The 12,764-nt window shown below is 40.2% G+C and overlaps 1 protein-coding gene across 10 annotated transcripts in view; it reads left to right on the top strand.

Annotated features, from left to right (window-relative positions):
- Nucleotides 1-12,764, top strand: part of LOC135296195 (dystonin-like) — a 288,180-nt gene that overhangs the window by 218,502 nt on the left and 56,914 nt on the right. For 9 of the 10 annotated variants that reach the window (XM_064412231.1, XM_064412229.1, XM_064412227.1 and 6 more), the window contains 7 exons: nt 5,234-5,395; nt 6,343-6,513; nt 7,779-7,945; nt 10,107-10,266; nt 10,516-10,842; nt 11,017-11,101; nt 12,252-12,493. In XM_064412231.1, the coding sequence (XP_064268301.1) occupies nt 5,234-5,395; nt 6,343-6,513; nt 7,779-7,945; nt 10,107-10,266; nt 10,516-10,842; nt 11,017-11,101; nt 12,252-12,493 (1,314 nt within the window). The remainder of the gene's footprint in view (nt 1-5,233; nt 5,396-6,342; nt 6,514-7,778; nt 7,946-10,106; nt 10,267-10,515; nt 10,843-11,016; nt 11,102-12,251; nt 12,494-12,764) is intronic. The other variant, XM_064412237.1, reaches the window with a different exon arrangement.

The following is a 12,764-nucleotide window of genomic DNA, read 5'->3' as shown; positions in this document are numbered from 1 at the left end:
GTGCACAGTGTTGAACTGTATTTAAAAGATGTCCATTTCCAAAACCGGAATCTTTGTCCTGATAGGCTGGTTTAGGGCTCCAATAAATCCCACTGGGGGGGAAAAAGTATTTCAGATTTAGTTAGGTTTTTCCCCCAATACTTTAAGTTTCTTTCAGTGGGAGCTGAATTTTTCAGGAGAGGCTGCCCTGTCAGCCCTACGCTCTTGCCTCGGGGCTAGTGAACAGACTGAACTGGACTGAACTTTGCATGTCAGGTGGAGCAATCTGTGACTACTCCAACACCTAATCTAAACACTAGGCGAGTTTGGGGGATTTTTTTTTTTTTTTTTTTTTTAAGTAACACAGAGGTAAAGTTTCGGTGTAACTTTGGAAAGGAAGCCTCCATTGAAATGACTGCTTCACGAGACGGGGCGATGGCGTGCGGGCGCGGTGAAAGCGCCGCTTCCTTCCCTGGCCAGAGTCGCTCCCGGGAAGGAGCCGGCCGCAGCGGGCTCGGCCGCTCCCCCGGCGCTCCGGAGCGGGAGTGATGTCACGGCCGGGCGGGCGGCGGAGCCTCGCCGCCGCCTGCCCCCGCCAGCCCCCTGCGCGGCACCGAGCGCGGGCGGCTGGGCAGATAGGGAGGCGGCGGGGAGGGCCGGAGGGAGGGGAGCCCCCCGAGCGGCGCTGCGGGCGCGGGCGGGCCGGTGGCAGATGTTTGCTGGAGAGCGAAGCGGGGCGTTCCTGGCGGCTGCAGCCGGGCGAGCCGGGGCGCGGGGCGGCCGCGCCGGGCGGGACGCGCCGGCGCTGCGCGGTGGGGGTTTCCCTCCCTCGGCTCTCAGCAGCTGCGCTCAGAGATGAGGAGGAGGCGAGGGCAGCCCGCTAGCTGCAGCTTGTAGCCGGGACCTGCCGAATGTAAACCTGCCGTGCCTTCGGGGATCGCGCCGCGCTTGCTGGGCTCTGCAGCTGCCTTAAAGAGCTCTCCAGGATGGCATCGGGAGAATCGGTCTGAAACATTGGTCTTCCGACGGTCTGCTCAAAGAACGCATCGGCTTGGCTGCTAGAAAGTGATGTTTTCCTGTGGGACTTGTGGAGGCACCGCGAACAAGCCTGTTGCAAGAGGAGGATAAGCTGCCTTTCAGATCAAGGTTATTTATAGCTACTGCCAAAAAAGTAAAGGGCTGTTTTATTATTCTTACTGTTGTGGATTTAACTTATTTCCCCCCACCACCCAGGATTTTCTCCGTGCCTTGGTCAGGACCATATAAGCCACTGTGGATTCTGTCTTTTAAAGCTGCCACACCATGTTTTATTTATAAAGGAGATGGGACCCTGCAAGCCTGCTAAATGGATTACAGTTAAGCAGTCATGTACAGAAGATAATGTACTGCCTTCTGTAACATTTGTTCATTTGAAGGCTTATTCGGGAGATTTCAGATACAGATTCTGACCTGGAAAAGTAAATGAAGCCTTCCATTGAGTATATGACGTATTTGGCTACTGCTGGTTTCTGCTATACTTTGTTTTCCTGTGACTTTGGGACATCTCTGTTACTTTTTTACTGAAGCACTTTATATTTGGGGGGTGGAAAACCTCATATCCAGGTAAAGTCAAACGGATGCACTGATTATGAATGACCTCAGCCACTTCATATCTTACGATGTATATTTTCATAACTATGCATCTTATGCTAAGGGCAAGTTTACTATTTCTTCAGATTGCTAGTGTTTTTTAAATGTTTGCCCTGAATCTGTGAAAACGGAGGTATACTTGTGTGAATACTTTCAACATGGGGAAGCCACTTAGCAGGCCAGACTGTCTACGTCAGAATCCTCCATGTGTTGGCAAAGGGGAAGAAGATGAAGATCTAAATATTGAAGACTGCTACGTTCCCCAGAGGTCTATCTATGACACTGTGAGGCTGAATGAACAGATCGATTCAGGCTCCAAGGGCAGCCTCTCTTCGAGGCATTTCACAGACCGGACCTTACCCTACAGTCACAGAACACTGGACATCAGTACTTTGTGCTCCAATGGTGCCCTTACTTCTTCCAGTGTTTTTGAGCTCCGGAGCCGTGAAGCTAACAAGTTAGATGAAAAAATGATCTTTGATGCTCTTAAGCTGAACAGCGATATAATTCGGACAGCTGGGTTACCCAAGGTGAAGTCTCACACCGAAAAGAAGGAGCACAGACGATCGTGGAGAATGCTTGTTCCACCCAGCTTTCCAGATTACACTAATAGAAGTGAAAGCTCCTTTAATGAAACTGCTGATCTGTCAGAGGCAGCTAGACTAGGCAAATGCAAATGGGGTACGAATTCTCTTACCTCGGAAGAGGATGATTCTGGTTTATGCAGCCCTCCAACAGAAAGGGAAGATAAACAAGAGACACCGTTAGCAGGGGAGCAAACTCAAATACCAAGTCTGTCTTCTGCAGAAGATATCCATGTAGTAGGTCAGTTCAGACCATATATCCCAGCAATTTGCAGAGAGCAGCAAACCCCACTGCTTGCAAGCATGAGTCTCCCTGTCAAAGAAAACGGCAGAATGGCTTTGCATGACATTTTACCCTCTGGAAAAGTAAAACAAAACAATGCCCAGGCATGTGAGAGTGATCAGGAAGAGATGGAGGGGAAATGCTCTCACTTACAAAGTTTCAAAGAGAAAATTCTGTCACATGAAGATCCTCTTCAAGGTGATGGAAGAAGTATTACTCCTGACAAAAATGAAGTGGAAAATGCATATGAAGTTCATGAAAAAACTAAAATACAAGTCACAACAGTAGAGGAGGATTACGTGGATGATATATCTCTTCATGTAGATGTTTATTACACTAATGCTGCTGTAAATACTAGTGACTTGGATTTTGCAAAATATGAGATTTTATCTGATACGGAGGAATGCAGTGTAGCATGTACAGGCTCAAATGAAATGGCATTTTCTGTTCAACAGCTTGAATTAGACAGTACTGTAAACTGCCCAAGTGTTTTCTCAGAGAGAAATAAAGGCAATATCTGGACTAGTGGCATCCAAGACACCTTGGATACAGTCTGCAATGGCCTCTTGTCCAACAAGGTAACTAGAAAAGAAATCAATAGATTTGTGAAATATCTGTAGTGTAACCATAAAGATATTTTTTAAAACTCTTTAAGTTTTGCCATCATTGCAAAATCGTAACTTTGAAAAAATTACTAATTAGGCAGATGCAGTGATCAGTGCCATTTGCATAGCACACATGGGGCGTCCAAAATAGGTGAAAGAGTCAGTGTGGGAAACGAACTGGGGGCAAAGTCTGGGGGGTGATTTGTTACTCCAGCTGTTTAGAGCAGGGCTGTTATTGCCCAGCTGGTGCCTGGTGCTCCCGAGGTGGAATTGCCTCCTCCGTGCTCTGCCTTGCTGCTCGCTGTCTGCGCCGAGTGCGGTCGCAGGCGAAGCCATTCAAGGGCAGCTACGGCCATGTGTTCATGAGCAGCCTTACTCATCAAGGTATAAGCAACAGTATCAGATGGTTGTGGTTTCCAAAGCAGGCAGATTAAAGGCTCACCGCCTCTTCTGAAAGATGCCTTTTGCATTTGCGTGCCAGAAAGCAGATCTGACGTTACGGTAGTGTTTTACAAGCGCAGGATCTTGCAGTGCTTTGTGAGTGGTGGATGAGGTAAGAGAGTAAGGGAAGCTTTGTAATAAGGAAAGGGTGTTTGTCGGGTCTGTAATTTTTTTCTTCCCACTCTGGTTGAAATTTGAGATACTTCAAGCTTTGTTGCTAAGTTGTTCTGGTAAACTTTAGCCTCAGCAATAATTGTAATTTATTTTAAGCTTCTCTCCACAAAGAATGTGTGCATTTTCAAAGGGCAGATTATGTTGATCAGTCCTCTCTGTGGTAGGACGTTGTTCTCAAACGATGAGACTTTATAGCACATAAAAGAAGAATTTGTTATTGATTCTGGGTTGAAATATTTTTCTGCCTCCTCCTTACCCTACAGTCAAGAAAAACACATGCATTTTCCTTCTTCTAGAAGCAGCCAACTCATTGCACGTTCTCAGTTTTCACGTAACTACAGTCTTGTTTTTAGGGGGTTTTTTGTCTGTAGGAACAAATCGCTTAGGGATGCTTATTTTTTTTTTACCCCTCATGTTTAGTGTATTTGGAGAAGCTGCTAGATTAACTTGTCAAGCTGGTGGAAGTGTGCTCAGCCACCTGAGGTCTGCAGCTTCAAAAGCAATCACTTGCCACAGTGTTTTTGGTGCAAAAGAGGAGAGTTACTGGTACATTCAGAGTGATCTCTGCTTTTCAGGATGCTGAGAAAGGTTGCTTTGAATGCACAAAGTGTACACCAAAACTGTTACTGAATGCTGCTATAGAAATTGAAGGATTTAGGGTCAAAAGTTGAGCATTCTTTAGCATTGTTTATTCATTGGTTATTTTTCACTGGCCTGTGTAATTAATTCAGGGGCTTCAGGCCATTTTCTGATCTCATTGACACTTGTGTCAGTGCAGCTTAATGCTGCTGAATACAAATGGAGATTTACATTGCTGTTGCTAATGGTAATAATCTGGCTCTGAAAAAGCCTAAATACCTGCAGGAGTAAAATAAAGCAAACATAAAACTGCTCAAACTGCTGTTGGGCACGGTCAAAGCCTTGGCAATTAGCAAGAGTATCCTTTGAATGAAAGCTCATTTTCCTGGGTGTCTGCCGGGATACTCTTTCAACAGCATCTGTAGTGCCTCCTCCTCACTTGTTACCATTATAATCTCCTAAACAGATCTTAAAATATCTCTTCCTTCACTGCTTCTTTGACTTGAAACTTTGGCTTTAGTCCTAATTTTGGAAAGAATGCCCACTTGTGTCTCTTGGTCTGTGCCGTTTTTTGTTAGATTTTATAGATAGACAATTAAACAGATGAGTTTGTCCAGTCTTCCCCCCTGCCCCCCCCCCCCAGAAGTTTTCTTTTTTCAACCCCCTAAACTTTCACCGCCTCTATTTTTCTCTGTCCCTTTCCTTCCTATCTAAAACTACTCATGGAAATGTATGCCATTTCCCCTTCTATGATGTATTGAATTTACTCTGTTTAGATTGAGGCTATTCTGTTTAGATTTATTAATGCTTTTTTAGGAAGATCCTGACAAGGAATGGTTTCCTTTCTTCTAGACACCAGTTTTAAGTAACGTTTTTGTTGCATACTGTCATGTAAACGTCATATGCATTTTATGACAGAAGTTACCATGTTTCATGTCTGTCTTGGGTTTCAACTGCAGGTATTCCAGAAAGAAGAAATTGAACCCTTACAAGTAAAACAACAGGAAGTAAATTGGTTGGGTCAGGGCCTTATTCAGAGTGCTGCTAAGAGTACCAGCACAGAAAACCTTGAACACGACCTTGAAGATGTCAACACCCGATGGAAGACTCTTAATAAGAAGGTTATTATCTCGTATACTATCCTGCTTTTGTTGTGTTCTGCCTTTTGATTATTTGATTGCTGATGTCTTTCAAAATACAGGAAATTAAATATTCACTGAGAATGTGAGCTGTATTTGCTTTACACAATCACTTTTTTCTAAGGATAAGATTTATATTGCTAAAAGCCAGAGGTGTTGCTGTCATTTATGAGGTTTTGCCAAACTTTCTCTAAGTCTGTTCTGGATTTTTATTCAGAAAAGACTCACAGAATCGTGAAATGGTTGGGGTTGGAAGGGATCCCTGGAGATCCAATCCCACCGCTTTGTGGAATGTTTCCTTTACAGCACCTTAAGGATTGTATTGCTTGAGACATCAGAAAGTACCATGGCTTTGAAAAAGTGGCTGTAGATGTTTTTCCGTACTTTTCAGAAGTCTTCCTTCAGCAGTAGCTGCTGTTGCGAATGGAAAGGGTGGGGAGTAAAAATGGTGCTCATCTTCTTCTGCTCTCTTCCTGAAAGAGTGATGCAGCAGAACCAGATACACCTGAGGTTCACATATTTGCCTTCTCCTTTCCTATTTTTATTTCTCATTGATGGCATTACTGGGCCTTATTAAGAGCTGTTACTTTGAAATCTTGGCTCATTCTTTCTGTAAGGAAAATAAAGACCGTCTGAAATGCGAACATCCCATCAGTCTATTTCATAGTTCTGTAACTATATAAAGCTTGAGTAACTTGTAAGGAATTACTAGAGCAGACTGATTTACTGGGAGTCAATCTGTTATTTTCGTTGGATGTCTCCAGCCCCAATTCATGAATCCAGATTCATGCTGAATTGTGACATAGTGCTGTTATGAATAGTTACAAAAACAAGAGTATTTATTAGTGATATTGACAATGTTCTACAGATTTTAACAAATTATTTCTCGGAAATAAAATGAATAGGTGAGATCCTCTACTGTTTTTCAGGTTGCCCAGCGTGCTGCACAATTGCAGGAAGCCCTCCTCCACTGTGGGAGATTTCAGGATGCCCTTGAATCTCTGCTTAGCTGGCTCATTGATACAGAAGATCTTGTGGCTAATCAGAAACCACCATCTGCTGAATTCAAAGTTGTCAAGGCCCAAATACAAGAACAGAAGGTAAGTGAAATGGTTTCAGAATCTCTGTCCTTCCACTGGATCAGTGAGAATAAATTTGCAGTCTTTGGCAAAGCATAATATCTATTCAAGTGTATTATATTACACTGGGGTGTGCTGAGGTGTTTAAAGGAGCCATCTGTTCAAAACTCAAGACTTTGTCCAGGACTGGGAGGAGTGCTCATCTTCTTGGATATAAGACAGAGTGATACTGTGCAATCTGAGCTCTGGATTGTTAACATTATCTAGAAAGGATGTTAAAGAACCATTGGAAAAAGAGAAAGCATAAAATCCAGTATTTGGCCATTTGAAAGGCAGGAAGTAAAACCTAGTAGATTTTAACTCTAGTGCTACCAAGATAGGATTGCGGATTACAGACTTAAAACCTCGGCTCTTGATCTTCATGTGATCATTGTTGGTAATTAATTGGAATCCCACTGGGAAGTGGCCTGTGCTAATGTAGAAACTCTATCAGTGTCATAAACTTGGGGATATTTCGATAGTGGTCATAGAAAAAAGAATGATAATGTAGCTGATAAAACCTACAATTCATGCAGTTGGACTGTGTGGCCCACTGCCACCCAAAGATTTAATATAAAGTTATGGCTACTACAGGTTGTTGTCCTGGGATATGTGTGGTGGCAAAATGTTAGTGTTACCAAAGGCACCTAGGGAATGGAGGAAGGGAGGATTGCAGACAGAGGCACATTTTATTCTTCACAGAGGAGTTAGTGTACTACACTAGACTGGTGAACTCAATTGTATCTCATGTAAGTGATGAGTTGATTATACAATAGTTTTAGTATCCATTTTCTCATCTCTCTATTACCTCCATAATGCCAAATCTGGCAGGGCATGCAGTTTTCCCATAGATGTTCCTATAAAAAGTAACTTAATTCTAAATAGCTGGATTCTCTCAAGGGTGTTATGTAGAACTTTGTGCTCTATGTGTTCACTTTTTGGGCTGCCAAGCATCCTTACCTCAGAGAAACCGGGGTTGTTGTTTGGGCTTCATGAAGCTCTGGTGTTCTTAGGAGAACAACTGAGAAACTAGAATGGGCCTGTGTTGGCCAGGGAAAGGGTTGATGTGTGTGTTATGTATGTCTCTTTGATTAGCTTTGTTCACATTTTTATCACAATATAGGCATTGTGATTTAGGTTTTGGGGGTTTTTATTGTTTTGAGGGCTTTTCAAGAAGTCTGCTGTTGTTACGTTTGCATTATTGCAATATTTCCTAATAAGCTGGTGCTGGATTGCTCTCTCTGCAGCTTCTGCAGAGGCTGCTGGATGACCGCAAGCCGACCGTTGAGGCAATCAAGCGCGAGGGGGAGAAAATTGCGGAGTCAGCAGAGCCTGCTGATAGAGTGAAAATCTTGAAACAGCTGAGTTTCCTGGACAGTCGATGGGATGCCTTGCTCAGTAAAGCTGAAACAAGGTACTCAAAATTCTTTCATGGGTTTGGAAGATGTAGGCATAGCATGTGATGGATGTTTAGAAGCAGCATGTGGAACTCTACACTGTAAAGTACTACCATGCTTTTGATTGCATTATGTCTTTGTGTCTTGATGTTGATGTAAAGGGTCCTCTGAGGGAAAAGTGGAGAAAAGTGACCTGAAGAGATCAAAAACTCTTTAAAAAATGTTTAGTCTAATATGATAATCTGCTAGAATTAGCTACATATGTATCTTCTGAATATTTTATCTCTGTTAATTAATTAGAATGCAGGTGATTTGAGGCAAGAACCTGTTTTGCAATAGAATCAAGTGCAAATTTTTCACCTAACAAATAGTAATGATATTCTGTTGGAACTTCAAAGTCCTGAATTACTACAAACAAGGGGCACTCAATTCTTTAATTTTTTTTAATATCATCAATATAATTAGTTTGTGTGACTCAGAGATCATCATAATGTCAGTTGGAGATGCATGCAAGGTGTTGAGCTCCCTTAGTTTTCAAGAAAAAGAAGACTTTAAAGTATATAGATCTATATATTCTAGCAACACAGAAAACCCTATCTCTTAAAAGACATTGAGGTCCACGTCAAGTTCCAGTTGGAAAAAATCAAACCAAATCCATGCACACAGTATCTGTATAATCACAGACTTACATTTATGAGTTGTTGTCAATGTATAAAATACCTGTAAAGTCATGAACTGGAAAGTGTCTGTTAAGAAATCTGTGTTGAAAGGGTTACTGAACATGTTTTCTGGGTGGGGACTTGAGAAGGACAGTCTTTTTGAGAGTAGAGAGAAGACTGCATGAGCTTGGAAAAAGGCCTATAATTGAGAGTAAGAGAGGACTTGGGAAGTTAAAGAAAAGTTTAAAGTGCACAGTGAAGCTTTGCAGTGAAGAACAAATGGTTTTGTTGGAACTTAGAGTAGCATTGAACTCGCCTCACTTCTGCTGCCTTCTATTCCTTCTGGTAGCCTATCTTTAGCTGAACCTGTTTTGTTACCTCATACTAATAATAGGATTATTTAATTAGTCAACCACTAATAGACCATTATTTCCTTTTTTTTTTTTTTTCCTTCTTTTTTATTGAAGGAATCTGACTCATTAGCTAGGGTAAATGTTAATGTCATGTTTAATTTAATAATATCCTCCCAGTCTGGTGATATCTAATTACAAATGAAATTGCAGCTTTTTCCAAGCCATCATTAGCTGCAAGCTTGTCTCCATTGTTCTTTGGCTGGTCTCTAGAAATGAAGAAGGAATTTGAGGATGACTTTCAAAACTATGTAGAGTGCCCCACAGAGTGTTCCATGGCTAAGTGTGTCAAGTCTACCTTCTTTATAAGCCTTGGAAAACATAAAATGTAGCTTTTATCTAGAATGAGATCCTCATTTGAAAAACGTTATTGTGATGTTTTCTTGTAGAACAAATCTCTCCTAAAAGTCTGCTGAATGACATTTGTTCAGCACTGCTTGTAGAGAAGACTTTGCTGTAATCAAGAGTCTCCTCTGTCATGTAATAATCTGAACCTGAAGTATTTTAGTTACTGCTTTTCTGTTTTGGATGTCAAGTCGCTGTGGTTTATTAATGATGTCTCACTAACTTCATTGAGAGCTTTTATCCAGGAAAAGAGAGGCAAATTTAGAACCAAATAATTCTGTTGTCGTCATTGAAAAAATGTTTAAAGATGTTTTACAACACTGAGGAAGCATGGCAGTATGTTCTGGTTCAGTAAAGCCTTTGCCTAACTTTAAAACATGTATAATAGTCAAGGGAATGTAACTTTACGCTTTAAGACAGTTGGAAACTTCAGAACTATCTTAACTGAGTATAAAACAATGTTTTGCTGAATTGAGTGCTAGATTATTTTTAGCAAAAAGTATATGAATAAAGTGATATTATTTTTATTTTCAAAACTGGTATATTAGCCAAATGCCTGGGAGGTGTTTGTTTGGTTTTAATTTTATTTGATTTTTACTTTACCTCATGGCTGTATGTCTGTTTATTTGGTGACTGGCTCCTACAATGAGATTGAATTATTTCTGAAGTGTTTTTCAAAGGATTCAAGGGACTTTTTTCTTTATTAAAACTGTTTGGCACTCACCTCATTACAAAAGATAACCATTCCCTGGGTGCGTTGGTAGGAACCGTCAGCTGGAAGGCATCGCGGTGGTAGCGCAGCAGTTCCATGAGGCTCTGGAGCCACTGGTGGAGTGGCTGACAGTCACAGAGAAGAGGCTTGCAAATGCAGAACCCATTGGAACACAGGCCTCCAAACTGCAGCAACAGATTTCTCAGCATAAAGTAAGATACAAACCACTCACTTGCTTTGGTCATTCTCTTTAGATGCTTCTGTCAAGCTGGCAAAGCTGTTGCACTGTACTCATTTTACCATACTGTTTCATTTTTTTTTCCTTTGTAATTTAAGTTTTACACATTTATGTTGGCAATATGTCCTTTTTTGTTCAATTTTTGTTGAATTCCACTTAAATTTATTTTACATTTTTCTGATTTTCTTTTCCATTATTCCTCATAATTGAAAATAAAATCTAGGCCCTAGAAGATGATGTCCTAGCTCACAATAAGAGTTTACATCAGGCCATTAGCGCTGGTCAGTCTCTAAAGACTATGAGCTCCAGGGAAGATAAAGATATGGTGCAGGAAAAGCTAGATTCTGCTCAGGCACGATACATTGAAATTCAAGAGAAGAGCAACAGCAGGTCTGAACTTCTCCAGCAAGCTTACAGCAATGCTCAGATTTTTGGGGAGGACGAAGTTGAATTGATGAACTGGCTGAATGAAATCCATGATAAACTGAACAAATTGTCAGTCCAAGATTGCAACACAGAATTACTTGAGAAACAGCACTCTGAACTACTGGTATTTTGATTTCTGTTCATTTCTTATTTAATTCACGTTTTTAATTTTATTTATATCTCCATACATAATTTATTTTCATTAATGTATTTTGTTTAAAATGTCAGTGTGCTTATTCTAAATAAAAATAATATAATTTTTTAGGTCTGTGCTAACATAAATGACCTTTATTCATAGGATCTTCAGGAAGAGATTCTTCTTAGAAAACAAAATGTTGATCTGGCTATACAAAATGGCTTAGAGCTTCTCAAGCAAACAACAGGTGAGAACTTACATAAAACTACAATTTGTCATACTTTTCTTTCTGTACTTGTCTAAGAAAATTAAAGTGAAGCTTGTAAATATGGTTCATATTTACTGGTTAAAGCAATCATAGTTGTTTATTTTAATAAGGTTTGAGGTCAACCTACGCTATGTTTTGGGGCCAATTTTACTTTTAATGTAAGTGAGCAAAAGGCCTTTTTTGCCTGTAGAGAATTTCGTCCTTGAATCCTTGTATTATTTTTAGTGGAAAATTATTCTAGTGAACCTGCATTCCATTCCTAATAGTGAGTTATGGCCATTACTCATAATGGAGTGCTGTTTGGCAGCGGACACAGTAAATTCCCTGCAGGCATCCACAGATGAACAAGATATTAGACTACCTATTACTGAAAGGGGAAGGCTTCAGCCATGGGAGCTGATACTGTGGGAAAAGTTGCATTCCATTTACACACAATGTGTCTGCTCTATAGATCAACATCTGTCCAGATTTTCCTGTACTTATGAAGCTCTTGAGCCCTTTGAGACGTACATATGTTTGTGCAGGGTGGTATTATCCTTTTCTGTTCCAAACTTTGACATTACATATATTCTATGATGAAATCTGAACATTTCTAATATTATAGCTAATAAATTTCAATGGATTGTTTTTCTTTTAGCCTTTTGAGTTGTGTTTCAGATGGACAGCAATGAGGGTGAATTGTGATCTGAAAAATCTACTGTAATTGAAAGTCTAGTTAGTAATACTTACGGGTTTTTTTGTTCTTTGCATTTTCAGTAATACTTTTATATCTTATTTGGCCTTTATAAGAAGTATTGTGAATTTAAGGGTGGATTTTTCTTATAAGAACATTTCTGTTGAAAATTGGATTTAACTCCTTTCTTTGTAATAGTTTAGTAAAGCAGAAAAAAGACAGGCTGATCCTGAACTGAGGTAAACTCTGTACTTCTGTGGGTTTTAGTGATTTACAATAGTTGAGGATTGGCCTTGTCACCTTGTTTGAGTAATTTTTTAAATTAAATACTGAGGTTTCTGTAATATGTGGAGTTCGGGATTTTAGTTTTTTTGTTGTTGTGGTGGTTTTGTTGTTTTTTTTTTTGGTTTTTTTATATCTGTGATCATGGGAAATAACATTCCTTTGATATTTTAGGTGATGAAGTTGTGATTGTTCAAGATAAACTGGAAGGCATTAAAGCGAGATACAAAGATATTACCAAATTAAGTTCTGATGTATCCAAGACTTTAGAGCAGGCTCTGCAGCTTGCAGGCCAACTGCACTCAACTCATGAGGAACTCTGCAAATGGCTTGATGAAGTAGAGATGGAGTTACTCTCATATGAAACTCAAATACCAAAGGGTGAAGAATTAAGCCAAGTACAAGAAAGACAAAAAGTAGGTTTTAGAACCTGTGAATAATTTGCTGTTCTGTGATTCATGAGGTCTTGTGTTAATTTATTCTTGATTTGAAATAATTTTTGAATTACTAAATGTAACAGTAGTTAAGAATCAGACTTCTTTTCCAGAGTCATCTGTTATAATCACTTATGAAATTAGGCTGAGGTTTATTTTTAGCACAAGAGAAGAACAACATTTTTGTTTTATTTGAGGAGCTACCTAAGACTGGAAAACTTCATAAGCTGTCAAACAAAATTATTTTAGTTCT

Source organism: Passer domesticus, chromosome 3 (genome assembly GCF_036417665.1).
Source record: "Passer domesticus isolate bPasDom1 chromosome 3, bPasDom1.hap1, whole genome shotgun sequence".
NCBI classification, from domain to species: domain Eukaryota; kingdom Metazoa; phylum Chordata; class Aves; order Passeriformes; family Passeridae; genus Passer; species Passer domesticus.
The sequence above is the reverse complement of the archived record's forward strand: the minus strand, read 5'-3'. Positions and strand labels throughout refer to the sequence as shown.